The 13,419-nt window shown below is 26.1% G+C and overlaps 2 protein-coding genes across 2 annotated transcripts in view; one reads left to right on the top strand and one right to left on the bottom strand.

Moving 5' to 3' along the window:
• The window catches only part of LOC135928082 (ER membrane protein complex subunit 1-like), an 86,381-nt gene that overhangs the window by 52,698 nt on the left and 20,264 nt on the right, over positions 1–13,419 (bottom strand). Inside the window, exons 11-14 of the mRNA XM_065464417.1 lie at positions 11,587–11,676; positions 3,890–4,012; positions 3,737–3,833; positions 3,033–3,149 (exon numbers count right to left, since the gene is read on the bottom strand). Coding sequence (XP_065320489.1) covers positions 3,033–3,149; positions 3,737–3,833; positions 3,890–4,012; positions 11,587–11,676 — 427 coding nt within the window. The remainder of the gene's footprint in view (positions 1–3,032; positions 3,150–3,736; positions 3,834–3,889; positions 4,013–11,586; positions 11,677–13,419) is intronic.
• Positions 4,624–6,173, top strand: LOC135922374 (uncharacterized). Its single transcript, XM_065456759.1, has 5 exons — positions 4,624–4,692; positions 4,735–4,789; positions 5,310–5,482; positions 5,521–5,731; positions 5,778–6,173. The coding sequence occupies exons 1-5, from the start codon at positions 4,624–4,626 to the stop codon at positions 6,062–6,064; spliced, it is 795 nt and encodes a 264-aa protein (XP_065312831.1). The 3' UTR covers positions 6,065–6,173.

The following is a 13,419-nucleotide window of genomic DNA, read 5'->3' as shown; positions in this document are numbered from 1 at the left end:
GTATTTGGCATAAGGAGTTGAATATTGTGAAGAAATAATGCAAAAATAAATATAACTTACCGGGTAAAAAATGATTTGAAAATATATCAAAAAATTCCATAGGGCTAACTATTTCTTTTATTACATTTTGTGCTGAGGGTAGAAGAGACTGGGGTTAGGTTAACCACGGGGGTTGGCAAACACTTAATCTCATTTTAAAATTAAATAGACCAGAAGTTTAAAATTTTATCCTTATAGTTTTATTAGTTTACATCTATAGATAAAAATTTTTTTAAATAATTAATTATGACTATCTGAAGCTTTATAAAACTTAAAATATTTTGCCCTATATTCATCGTTAGTAGCTCTAATGATATAAAATCGCTCCATTTGAGCCGTTTTCTAAAAATGGTTAATTCAATATTTTAGCTAAAAAAAATATTGCCTAAGCCTAGAGATTTCGCTAACAGATGTCCAAACCTTTGTGCCATCTATGATCAAAATCTTCCGGCTTGCGTAATATTTTTTTGAATAAAATACTGAGTTAGCCGTTTTTTTTATATGTGAGTTAGTTAATTATTGGCGAGAACAAATTTTAATGATGGCTCAAATGGAGTGCTGCATCACTAAGTACCTCATCAACTATATCAGAAGTATAAAACGAAGCTGATCACTTCACACTAATTATGATACTATCGGTTATTTCTATCTAATTCTTGTAAGTAAGGCCATCAAATTTTATGTTAAATTGAATAATTGAAGCAGCTATAAAATGTATAAATATTAATTTTAAAAAAATAATATTGAAATGTTGATTCTAGGATTAAGGAATCATTAAAAATAATCCTAGGTTTATGAATAGTAAATTTTCATTTATTAGGAAATATTTTTAAGGAATCAGATTGAAATAGGTTCATGATAATGTAGAAAAGAGTGGTTAAAATATCGGCATTGGAACTACTCTATAAAAATTGGGAGTTTTGTTATTTGAGTGAAACCGTGAACGCAGACGGAGGTGTTAATTCTGTTGTTGTAAGGGTCAGATATAAATGGTAGAAGTTCCGATAGATGTCGTCTATTATAACAGATAGAATAGTATTTCTAGAGCTTGGAGGATATGTTTATGTAAGCTGTAAAGTCTAGAATGTCGAACAGATAAAGTTAATGGAAAGAAAGGAGATGAGAATGGTGTAGGGTATCTATAAAAGAGAGAAAAGCAAAGAATTGTGGGAAAAGATTGGAATAGAAAAGATTAGTGGTGATGAGAAGAAATAGAGTGAGATAGTTTTGGCACTTATAACGAAAGACGATAAGGCTAAGATAGAAGACCTCGAGAAGACCAATAAATATGATAACGGGTTACATGAGAATAATAAGCCTTACTAATAGCGACGGGACCGTAAAAAGTGGGGAAAGATATCAGAGTGGAAACTGGCTTTCCCAGGTTAAGCTGATAAACCATCATTAAACGATAAAGAAGATCTTAAGCTCTATAACGTTCTCAAAATCGCATTGAGAAGTTAAAAACCCTCGAGCAGTTTATAAGTCTTAAAACAAATGTTTAATATTAGCTCTAGCTACTCTATCTTGTATGTATGGTCATTTTCTACATTTAATAGTTTGAAGTTATTTAGGAACAACTTCTATCCAGCTAATGATCTTGCAATATATGTATATATACTGAGATGAACTCCTACAAATGAAAATATAACAGAAGAAATGTTAAAGACCCAATGAAAATTAAACTAAAAATTTTTGAATAAATTTTTTTATATATTTTCTAATAACTTTTTCAGCAAGTTTAAATTCTAACTGGGCAGGGCTAAAAGATTTTACCATTTGCGACCTCTAATATGAATATAAAAACTTATTGATAGAAAAAAAAATTGAGTACCACACCCAGGAACTAAAGAATCTTATATTAAATTTTTTAATTTTTATTAGAATATCTAAAAATGTTTTAATCGTGATACTTTTATATGTCCTTTTGTTTTATTTCCCTTCACCTTTTTTGAAAAATTATAAATTTATTAAAATCGATCTCGTTTTGTAGACCTGTTTCAAATAGAATGTAACTTTGCATGTTGATTATATATGTTGTGAGAACCTATTCAATTAAATTTTTTAAGCTCTAACTCAATTAGTTCCGGATATATGGGTCAAGGCTTGAAATTGGGGCGTCCTACCTAATTCAGAAAAACCGATAAAAATATATATTACTCAAAAATATAAATTATAGGGATCTATAAATTTAAATTATTTTTAAGAAAGGGATTTAAGGGCTATCTAATGATACCAAATATACGTTTCTATCATTTATATTTTTTTAGGTTTTTAGACAATCTTTATTTTTATCGATTTTTTTGAATTAAGGATACCATTTTCAGGCTTTGACCCATCATATATCCGGAGCTAATCGAGTTAATAAAAAATTAAATTGCACAGGTCCTCACAACATATATAATCATCAGGCAAAGTTCATTCGATTTAAAAGAGGTTCAAGAAAATGGCCAATTTTTGATCGATTTGTAGCCCAATAACTAAATCTTAACTTCAACTTCTATGCGACAATGTCTCAGGGCAAACTTATCCGTTTGGAACTATCGCACCTCTCCCACCATGTGAGACTGAAGGCAAGATTTTGGCAGAAGTGATAATTAGTAATAGAAATTTATATTTTTAGATGAGAAAAACATATTTGAATTTGAACACCTATTTAATATGAGATATACTTATGTAATAAAAAATCAGAATCAATATAAGCAAGGAATCAGCAAATGAAATTAAGAATATGATCGGATTGGGACACTATGAATCAGTGTACATCTAATTAAAATTAGTTTGGTAAAAAATATTCTTTTAAAATTTTTTTTTAATTATGATAGGATTATGATTATCTAGCTACCGTTACATATTCTTATATATAATATTGCTTTACCTTTAAGCAAGAACATATAATCAAAATTGTATTTTAAAAAAGAAATTATTTTATTGAAATTTATATTTTTCTTATTATAACATAAGTCAAAACTGAGTCAAATTATAAAATTAACTTGATTCGAGGTATCCTTGTTCTGATGTTAAAGCGTGCTTATTAGCAATGGGGAGATCGAGCATTTCAATGTTTTCGATGTAGGCCAATGCCTCTTCTCTAACCCATTTAATTTTACCTAATATATTTTAAAATATTTATTACGTTGATATAAGGCTATGTCCTCAATCTAAAAAATATAAGTAAATAAATTTATTAATTTTGAAGAAAAAAATAACATAAGCGATTTTTAAAGCAAAAAAGAATAGCAAAATAATTTTTCGTCATTAGTGTTGTTAAACTAGTATATAAACATCATTGAAATTTAAATATAAACATTATTCAAAAAAATATTGTAAATAACGATGCAGAAAAATTTATAAAAATTGTGGCTGATACTTATCAATCAGAATTGAATGATAATTTTTAAACGGATATAAATTAAAATTTTGGCAATATACTAGTAAGAAATTTCACATTATTTATTAAACATAAAATAATGAAGTTAAACCGGGTTGACAGGCCTTTTTAGGTTCGGTTTAGGTAGATGATTTAACAGTTTAGTTTGGATAATAAATAATGAAGATTCGGTTCAGGTTCTGTTGGATCCCTAGTAAAAATAAACTAGTCCCATTTAAACGGTCCCTTATAAAGATTAATCCCGAAAGATTGAACCATGTTTAACTATATTTGTTAAATGTTGAGAATAGAAATATTTCATATTACCTTTGGATATCAACATTAATGAATAGTCATCTAATCGAATAAGCACACTGTATTTGCTAGGCGTATCATAATCATCCGTAGGAATCGTAACCAAAAACTGTTATTTTTTTAAATTTAATTTTATAAAATCATGATTAACGTTTTTTAAAAAACCGAAAGGATGTTAGATAGGTTGGGTAGGGATAGGAGTACTTTTGTCCTTTTAGTCAATGTAGAATCCCATTTTTCGTAAGTTAAAACGTAGGTATTTAATTCTACAATTTGGTTTTCCAGAGCCTATTGTATGATATAATATAACAAAAAATATTATAGCATATGATTTCATAATAAATCTGTTTTTAAAATTCTCTATCACCTCTAACAGTGGACGCTGCGGCTTCAGATTTTGCGATAATTAGATTAAATTCAAAAAACTTTGAAACAAAATAATTTTTTACAAAAAACTAAAAAGAGTAGGGGAGACTGGGGTTAGGTAAACCGTAGGGCTTGGCAAACCATTTAATATTATTTTAAAATTATAAACACTAGAAGGTTAAAATTTTATCCTAATATAGATTTTATTAGTTTACATCTATAGACAAAAAATCTTATGAAATGATTAATTATTAAAAATTTTATTTAAGAAATAAAATTTTGATGAAATTTTCTAAAGATTTTTACATGACAGAATTTTAATTTTTATTAAAATATATATTCATTTATATATAAATTAAATTTTATAGCAAAGTTTAAACACTCTTCTATAATTTGGGAAAGTTTTATGAATATTTTTATGTCTATATAGTATTTCAATCATGATTAGTAAATTTAGAGCTAGCGGGGCTTGCTAAACCATACATGCTAATCCATTTCAAAAATTTTTTTTAGCAATTATTACATTATTCGATATGGTGCGAAAATATAAATCCAAAAAAATTAATATAGGAGAATCATTTAATATTGATAATTATTTAGAAGTATATAAAAATTTAATGAATTAATATTATAATTGTAATTAGGCTATTAGGGTATATGAAAATTGTAAATCAACAAGGAAGACTAGCCAACTTACAGGTAAATTTATCTACATTATCTGTCTTATTTTTAAGATATAATCACAATAATTTTATGTAATTTTTAAACAATATAATCAATTTTTAGCAATATTTAATAATAGAAATTATGTAATATTTTTATTAAATGTAATTTATAAATGATCTTATATTTTAGATTGATTACAATTTAGATGAAATATAGTATTATTGTATTAATTTTATGTAATTCTTAAACAATAAAATCAATTTTTAGCAATATTTAATAATAGAAATTATGTAAATATTTTTATTAAATGTAATTTATAAATGATCTTATATTTTAGATTGATTACAATTTAGATGAAGTATAGTATTATTGTATTAATTTTATGTAATTCTTAAACATTAAAATCAAATTTTAGCAATATTTAATAATAGAGAATATGCTAATAAAATCTAAATGGTAATGGTAAAGAGATTATCATTTTTAAATTTTATGTTCTTAAATGTTAAACTTATAATTAAATAATTATATATTTTACTTGACATTTTTATTTTAGGTATTCCTAGATCAAACTTTATGAGATATTATAAGAGATATCAAGAAAGTGGCATACTTACTAGTGTAGGACAAAATAATAAAAAGAGGATATTCACAGAAGAAGAAGAGGGAGATATAACTAAATATCTGATTCAATCTAGCCAAATTTTTTATGGCCTTTCAATTAAAAAGGTATAGTTTATTCTTCATTATTTTATATTGTTTTTTAGATAAAAATATTAGCCTACCAAATGGCAGTAAATATGAAGAAAAAATTTCCTAAATCTTGGAAGGACAATTCAATGGCTGGCCATGACTGGTATTTAGGATTTATGTCAAGAAATCCTACTCTCTCCTTAAGATCCCCTGAAGCTACAAGTATGGCTAGGGCAACTGGATTTAATGAAGAAAATGTTCTATACTTTTTTGATTTATATAAAAGTTTATTAAATGATTTGTTAAGTAAATGTTTACATTTAATATTTAGGAATATTAGATGAACATAAATTAGAATGTATGGCAATTTACAACATGGATGAAACTGGACTTACCACAGTTCAAACCCCATCCAAGATTATTGCACAAAAGGGTCAAAAACAGGTAGGATCTATTACTTCCGCAGAAAGGGGTACCTTAATAACATTAGCGCTTGCTGTAAATGCAATTGGTCATACAATTCCTCCAATGTTTCTTTTTCCCAGAAAAAAATATTATGACTATTTTGTTAGAGATGGTCCATCTGGCTCTATAGGGGTATCAAATGGTTCTGGATAGATGCAAGAGGAGGATTTTATTATTTTTTTGAAGCATTTTTCTAAACACACTCGGTGTACTCCAAAGTCCAAAGTTTTATTAATCCTTGACAATCATATATCACACCACTCCTATTCAGCTGTCAAATTTCGTTAAATCTTTTTGTTTTCTGAATTAGTGCTCAAAATTGAATGCCATAATATTCGCCTAATTCCTAATAAGTGGTGCCGTCGGAGTGGAAAATGAGTGTTTAGCGAGTCTAAATTTAATCAGAACCCATCTAAAATATTCTATTCAAGCCGAATGTAATTTTTAGTATGTAGGGGAGACTGGGGTTAGGTGAACCGATTTTTACAAAATTGTTTATAGCTCCTGGGTTTTTTTAGATAATATAAAAAGCAATATATGATTGGATACCTAAAACTATACTCTATAAAGGTGCCTTATAAAAAAATTCTATAATATAATCATTTTTTTGAAATTTTATTTTTTGTAAAAGTCGTAAATTTGCACAACAAGCCCCAATAGCGGGGTGAGGCAAACCACTTCAAGGGGCTTCCTAAACCAATAGGCCATAATAAATTGAAATGTATTTTTATTTATTAATAATGATACATATACTATAATTTTATTCTTTTATTGTTAAAAATATCATAATACATATAAATTGAAGCTAATTATATATAAAAATTGAAACTTAATTTTGGTTAATTTAATACACATTTTGGACATATAAAAAATTTATCAAAATTAGCACATGTACCATGTGCCCATTCGTGGCACATTCTGCACTGGTACCACTCTTCACCATTATGATGTTTGATATATTCCAGCTTACAACAAATACAAATATCTTTGTGAATAATTTTTTTCACTATTTTTCTCTTGTTAATATTTTCTTTTTCCATTATTTTCTTTTCTTTCTCAATTAATTTCTTTTTATAAGGAGATGATGTAAATATCTCTGCTCTCCTTTTAACTCTCTTGACTCTTTCCTTTTTGGGATGAGGCAAGGATATTGATAAATTGCACGATAGTCCAGGAATATTATCTAAATGAACATAAGACGTAGATGGAGTATCATTACATATATCTAAGTTTCTATTAGTATTTAAAACAGAGACCTGCAGGCCCGACCCTAAACCCGGCCGGGGCAGGGCCGGGCCGTATTTTAAATTTTTTAAATATACCCGGGCCGGGCCTAAAAAAATTTTTTTTAAATATATCTGGGCCGGGCCGGGCCTTAATATTTTTTATAAAAATTTTTACATTATGAGTTAATTAGTTATAAGATTATATTATATTATAGTTATGATTAATATAATATTGGGTGATGGTTAACACTACCTAACAACCCACAGATCGATCTAATTATTAATTTCCTGCAAATTTTTTCAAAGTATTAATATATTTTTTTATAATTCATATAATTTTTACAACATATTTTACCAAAACAATCAAATAAAGGAATATCTTAAATAAGCCCCAATATTCAAGTATTATTAATATATTTTTTTATAATTCATATCTAAATTTTTAGAATATATTTTACCAAAACAATCAAATAAAGGAATATCACTTCTTAAAGTTTGTAATACCTTTCAAAGCGAAAAGGAGAAATAAAATTGATTTTACTTAATATAAAGCTTTTTTTATAGAAAAGGCCTTCGATAGAATCCCAAGAAAACTTATCTGGTGGGCGCTACGCCACAAAAAAGTTAGTATCATTTTATTTCTCTTTTTCTCTGTCCCAAATTCAAGCAATTACGTATGTAGTCAGGGACAGATCGCAAAATGACGGAAAACTATATAAAAGATTATATTAAATTACAAGAGGCTCAGGAAGTAAATAAAATACCATCGACAAGTCAAATTACGACTGTTGTTAAACAAACTGAATCGTTTTATGACAAATGGGGCGATGATAATTCTGGTAATATGTCAATACCCTATGATGAATATTATAATTACATAAATAATAGATAAAACATTTAAGGTAAATAATTTGTTAGAGTGGTGGGCGGCTCATCAAAGCGAATTTCCAATTTTAGCAAAATTGGCAATTCCTGCTTTAAGTGCAAGCTGTGAGCGGAATTTTTCCACTACTGGGAGAATTCTTGAAGAAAGAAGAAGTAATCTTCAACCTGAAAAGGTAGATATGCTTCTCTTTCTTCATGATAATTTGTGAATTTTTAATATCTTTCTTGAGTATAGGGTTTCGTCAATCATGCTGGTTTTTTACTTTGCAAACTGTCAAATATATTTACCTTGAGTCATGAAAGTTTTTAATCCAACATTTTTCATTATTTTTTTTTACAATATTATATAATACAATTATCTTCTTTTGTTAAAAATTTATATTATAAAATAAATTATATTAATATTGTGCAATTAGATTATATTTTCAAAATACTATTTATTATACATACATTTTTTTAAATAGCGATTTATTTTTATTTTATAAATTAAATATCTCAAAATATTTTCCATTTTTATAAATTAAATATTAGTTTTATTTTTTTTAAATGTAATATAAAATATAGTATATGACAAATATTATTACCATTTTTATGAATATTAGTTTAATTTTTATAAATGCAATATAAAATATAGTATATGCTCATATCCATTTTTATAAATAACAGTTTTATAATTTTTATAAATTCAATACAATATTCTCAAAATATTAGCTTTTTACATGTATTTTTTAAATAATAAGCGATAATACTCGCTGAAAAATATGGTAAAATACCTCATAGGTGAATTTTTGTATATACCAGGTCGAATATAATTTAAAAAAATTCCGAGCCGGGCCTGAAATTTTTTTAAAAAAAAATATCCGGGCCGAGCCTTAAATTTTTAAATCCGGGCCGGGCCGGGCCGTAAAAAATTTTTATTTTAAATATCCGGGCCGGGCCTAAAAAATTTAAAACCGGGCCGGGCCGTGCAAATGGTACCTCTGCAGGTCTCTGATTTAAAATATCTTTTAATACCAAAGATACTGAGCTTAATTCTAATAATGGGCTTTTTGGAAGTTCACATATAGAATCTCCATAAACTGAGGCCACATAATCTTCTTTATTGAATATATCTGTATTCAGTGGATATATTCCACATGCTTTAAAACCATTTGATATATTGAGAGGTGATGCTGCTAAAGGCAAGACATCCTTAATAACTGATGGAATATCATAAATTGTAAATAATTTATGAAGTGCATTATTGTAATATTTTTTGAGAGGCCCAAAAACAGACCGATCAAGAGGCTGTAATTTATGTGTGCAATGGGGTGGCAAAGATAATAGAATTATTCCCGTATCTATACAAAATTTGACAGCTGAATAGGAGTGGTGTGATATATGATTGTCAAGGATTAATAAAACTTTGGACTTTGGAGTACACCGAGTGTGTTTAGAAAAGTGCTTCAAAAAAATAATAAAATCCTCCTCTTGCATCCATCCAGAACCATTTGATACCCCTATAGAGCCAGATGGACCATCTCTAACAAAATAGTCATAATATTTTTTTCTGGGAAAAAGAAACATTGGAGGAATTGTATGACCAATTGCATTTACAGCAAGCGCTAATGTTATTAAGGTACCCCTTTCTGCGGAAGTAATAGATCCTACCTGTTTTTGACCCTTTTGTGCAATAATCTTGGATGGGGTTTGAACTGTGGTAAGTCCAGTTTCATCCATGTTGTAAATTGCCATACATTCTAATTTATGTTCATCTAATATTCCTAAATATTAAATGTAAACATTTACTTAACAAATCATTTAATAAACTTTTATATAAATCAAAAAAGTATAGAACATTTTCTTCATTAAATCCAGTTGCCCTAGCCATACTTGTAGCTTCAGGGGATCTTAAGGAGAGAGTAGGATTTCTTGACATAAATCCTAAATACCAGTCATGGCCAGCCATTGAATTGTCCTTCCAAGATTTAGGAAATTTTTTCTTCATATTTACTGCCATTTGGTAGGCTAATATTTTTATCTAAAAAACAATATAAAATAATGAAGAATAAACTATACCTTTATTTGAAAGGCCATAAAAAATTTGGCTTGATTGAATCAGATATTTAGTTATATCTCCCTCTTCTTCTTCTGTGAATATCCTCTTTTTATTATTTTGTCCTACACTAGTAAGTATGCCACTTTCTTGATATCTCTTATAATATCTCATAAAGTTTGATCTAGGAATACCTAAAATAAAAATGTCAAGTAAAATATATAATTATTTAATTATAAGTTTAACATTTAAGAACATAAAATTTAAAAATGATAATCTCTTTACCATTACCATTTAGATTTTATTAGCATATTCTCTATTATTAAATATTGCTAAAATTTGATTTTAATGTTTAAGAATTACATAAAATATACAATAATACTATACTTCATCTAAATTGTAATCAATCTAAAATATAAGATCATTTATAAATTACATTTAATAAAAATATTTACATAATTTCTATTATTAAATATTGCTAAAAATTGATTTTATTGTTTAAGAATTACATAAAATTAATAAAATAATACTATATTTCATCTAAATTGTAATCAATCTAAAATATAAGATCATTTATAAATTACATTTAATAAAAATATTTACATAATTTCTATTATTAAATATTGCTAAAAATTGATTATATTGTTTAAAAATTACATAAAATTATTGTGATTATATCTTAAAAATAAGACAGATAATGTAGATAAATTTACCTGTAAGTTGGCTAGTCTTCCTTGTTGATTTACAATTTTCATATACCCTACAATTATAATATTAATTCATTAAATTTTTATATACTTCTAAATAATTATCAATATTAAATGATTCTCCTATATTAATTTTTTTGGATTTATATTTTCGCACCATATCGAATAATGTAATAATTGCTAAAAAAAAATTTTGAAATGGATTAGCATGTATGGTTTAGCAAGCCCCGCTAGCTCTAAATTTACTAATCATGATTGAAATACTATATAGACATAAAATTATTCGTAAAACTTTCCCAAATTATAGAAGAGTGTTTAAACTTTGCTATAAAATTTAATTTATATATAAATGAATATATATTTTAATAAAAATTAAAATTCTGTCATGTAAAAATCTTTAGAAAATTTCATCAAAATTTTATTTCTTAAATAAAATTTTTAATAATTAATCATTTCAAAAGATTTTTTGTCTATAGATGTAAACTAATAAAATCTATATTAGGATAAAATTTTAACCTTTTAGTGTTTATAATTTTAAAATAATATTAAATGGTTTGCCAAGCCCCACGGTTTACCTAACCCCAGTCTCCCCTATATATATAAATGAATTATTCTGTTTTTAGCTAACAAATGACAAAATCTAAAGATGCATCTGTATTTAATGGATCTATTTTTTAAATTTATTAATTTTCAAGATATTTAAGTATTACAAGATTTCTATTAGTATGTATGAAATGCCGTAGCGCCAACTACAGATAGAGGTAACAGTGAGCTAATATTTTGAACTTATTATCCTTGGTAGATAATAAAAATATTAAAAACTTCAGGATTCTTCAATTCAGATTTCGAAGGTGAAAGAGTAAACACATAAATTTGATTCGATTTGTCCGTATTAAAGGAAAAATATTGTACCTATAAATATCATACAATATATATATGCTTGCATCATAAATAAGTTAAAAGTATTTGAAGCAAATTTATTTTATTTAATAAAAAATGATTATTAGTCTGTCTCATAAAAAATATATTATAATCTACGTTATTTTAAAAAGTAGGATCAATTTAGGGCTGTGCTGATCTACAAATTTCAGGCTACATAAAAAAATTCAAACTGTTTTAAATCATTTTTAAAAGTCCATTTTTTTTAAATCGGAAAATTTTATTTCTCCGGAAATGTACCGCATGTTTAGAACATGGTTTAAAAATCTTCAAATGAGCATTTGAAGATTTTTTTCGCCCAAAATTTTGAACCAAAAATTTTGAGAACTAAAAATTTGAAGATTATTTCGTAAAAACAAATTTTTTAAATAATCTTCTTATAAAAATATTTAAAAAATTTACCAGATGTTTTTTAAATAAAAACATCGCGAAAATAAAAGATTTTTTTACAAATAATATTTTTTATTTTGCTCGAAAATCTTCTTTGAAAATGCTCAAAATTTTTTTTTATAAAAAAATCTTTTGATCTTCAAAAGAACACGGATCTTTGAAGATTTTTGAATTTGAGCAAATGTTAAACCCTGGTTTAGAATATCTACTCTATGATTAAAACAATTTTACTGCTAACTTTGGAGTAATTTATAATCTATATTCAAAAGTTCATCGCAAAATTTCCTAACATGTTAGAATATATTTCGGGTGAAATCTGATTTTTTAAAAAAAGCGTTCAAAAAATGATTTAAAGTAACATATTGATGGAAAAAACTAGTGATGTTAAAAGTTACTTTTGAAACATAACTAGTTACAGTTACTAGTTACATTGGCAAAAACATAACTAGTTACAGTTACTAGTTACATTTTTACAAAAGTAACTAGTTATTAGTTACAGTTATTTTCAAAAGTAACTAGTTAATTACTTTATACATCATTCATATACGCATTATTTATTTATTGAATGCATTTATTTAATAAAAAAAATTAGGATAAACAAAGTATAATCAGTTATTTAAAATAATATACAATTTATTTATATAAAAAAATATCGCAAAATTGAATATTTACATCGAATATAAAAATATATATTTGCATTGAAAAAAAAACATTTATTTTTCATAAAAATTAGAATCTAATAAGTGTTTATTTGCTTTTAACAACAATTAATTTCAAAGTTATTATCTAGGAGACGTGCTCGTTTATCTCCAAAAATGAGCTTACCTAGACTGAACAAGCGCTCTACGGGAGCACTTGATGTTAGAACAACATTATATTTAATAAAGAGTAATTTTAACTTTGGAAAATCGTTATATAAAGAAAAAGTGTTGTTAGATTTGATAAAGTTTTCTATAAGTTCATTATCCAGAATATTTTGGCGCATTAGGTCAAAAAATCCAACTACATCAAGTGATGTTGGTTTTGAGCATGATTCATTCGTCTGGGATTCACTTTGAGGTATTAAGGTATTTATTAAATTATAAAATTTCCTCCTTTTTTTGCTTTATTCCTTTCTTGCCTAATCCAAGGCAAGTCAGTTTTAAATAAAGGGTGAAGAATTGCAGCAATGATGTTGTCATTATCATAAAGATTATTAAACCTATAACATGATATTTTTGTTAGACTTGGTTCTTGTAAGTAATGATTAATAATTTAATATTAAATTCTAAAATAATCTGTCTTTGTTTTTCCTTATACTAAATTTAAATTTTTTTTTATTACGCA

The sequence above is a fragment of the Gordionus sp. m RMFG-2023 genome, chromosome 1 (assembly GCF_954871325.1).
Source record: "Gordionus sp. m RMFG-2023 chromosome 1, tfGorSpeb1-WG-v2, whole genome shotgun sequence".
Lineage (NCBI taxonomy): Eukaryota > Metazoa > Nematomorpha > Gordioida > Chordodea > Parachordodidae > Gordionus > Gordionus sp. m RMFG-2023.
The sequence above is the reverse complement of the archived record's forward strand: the minus strand, read 5'-3'. Positions and strand labels throughout refer to the sequence as shown.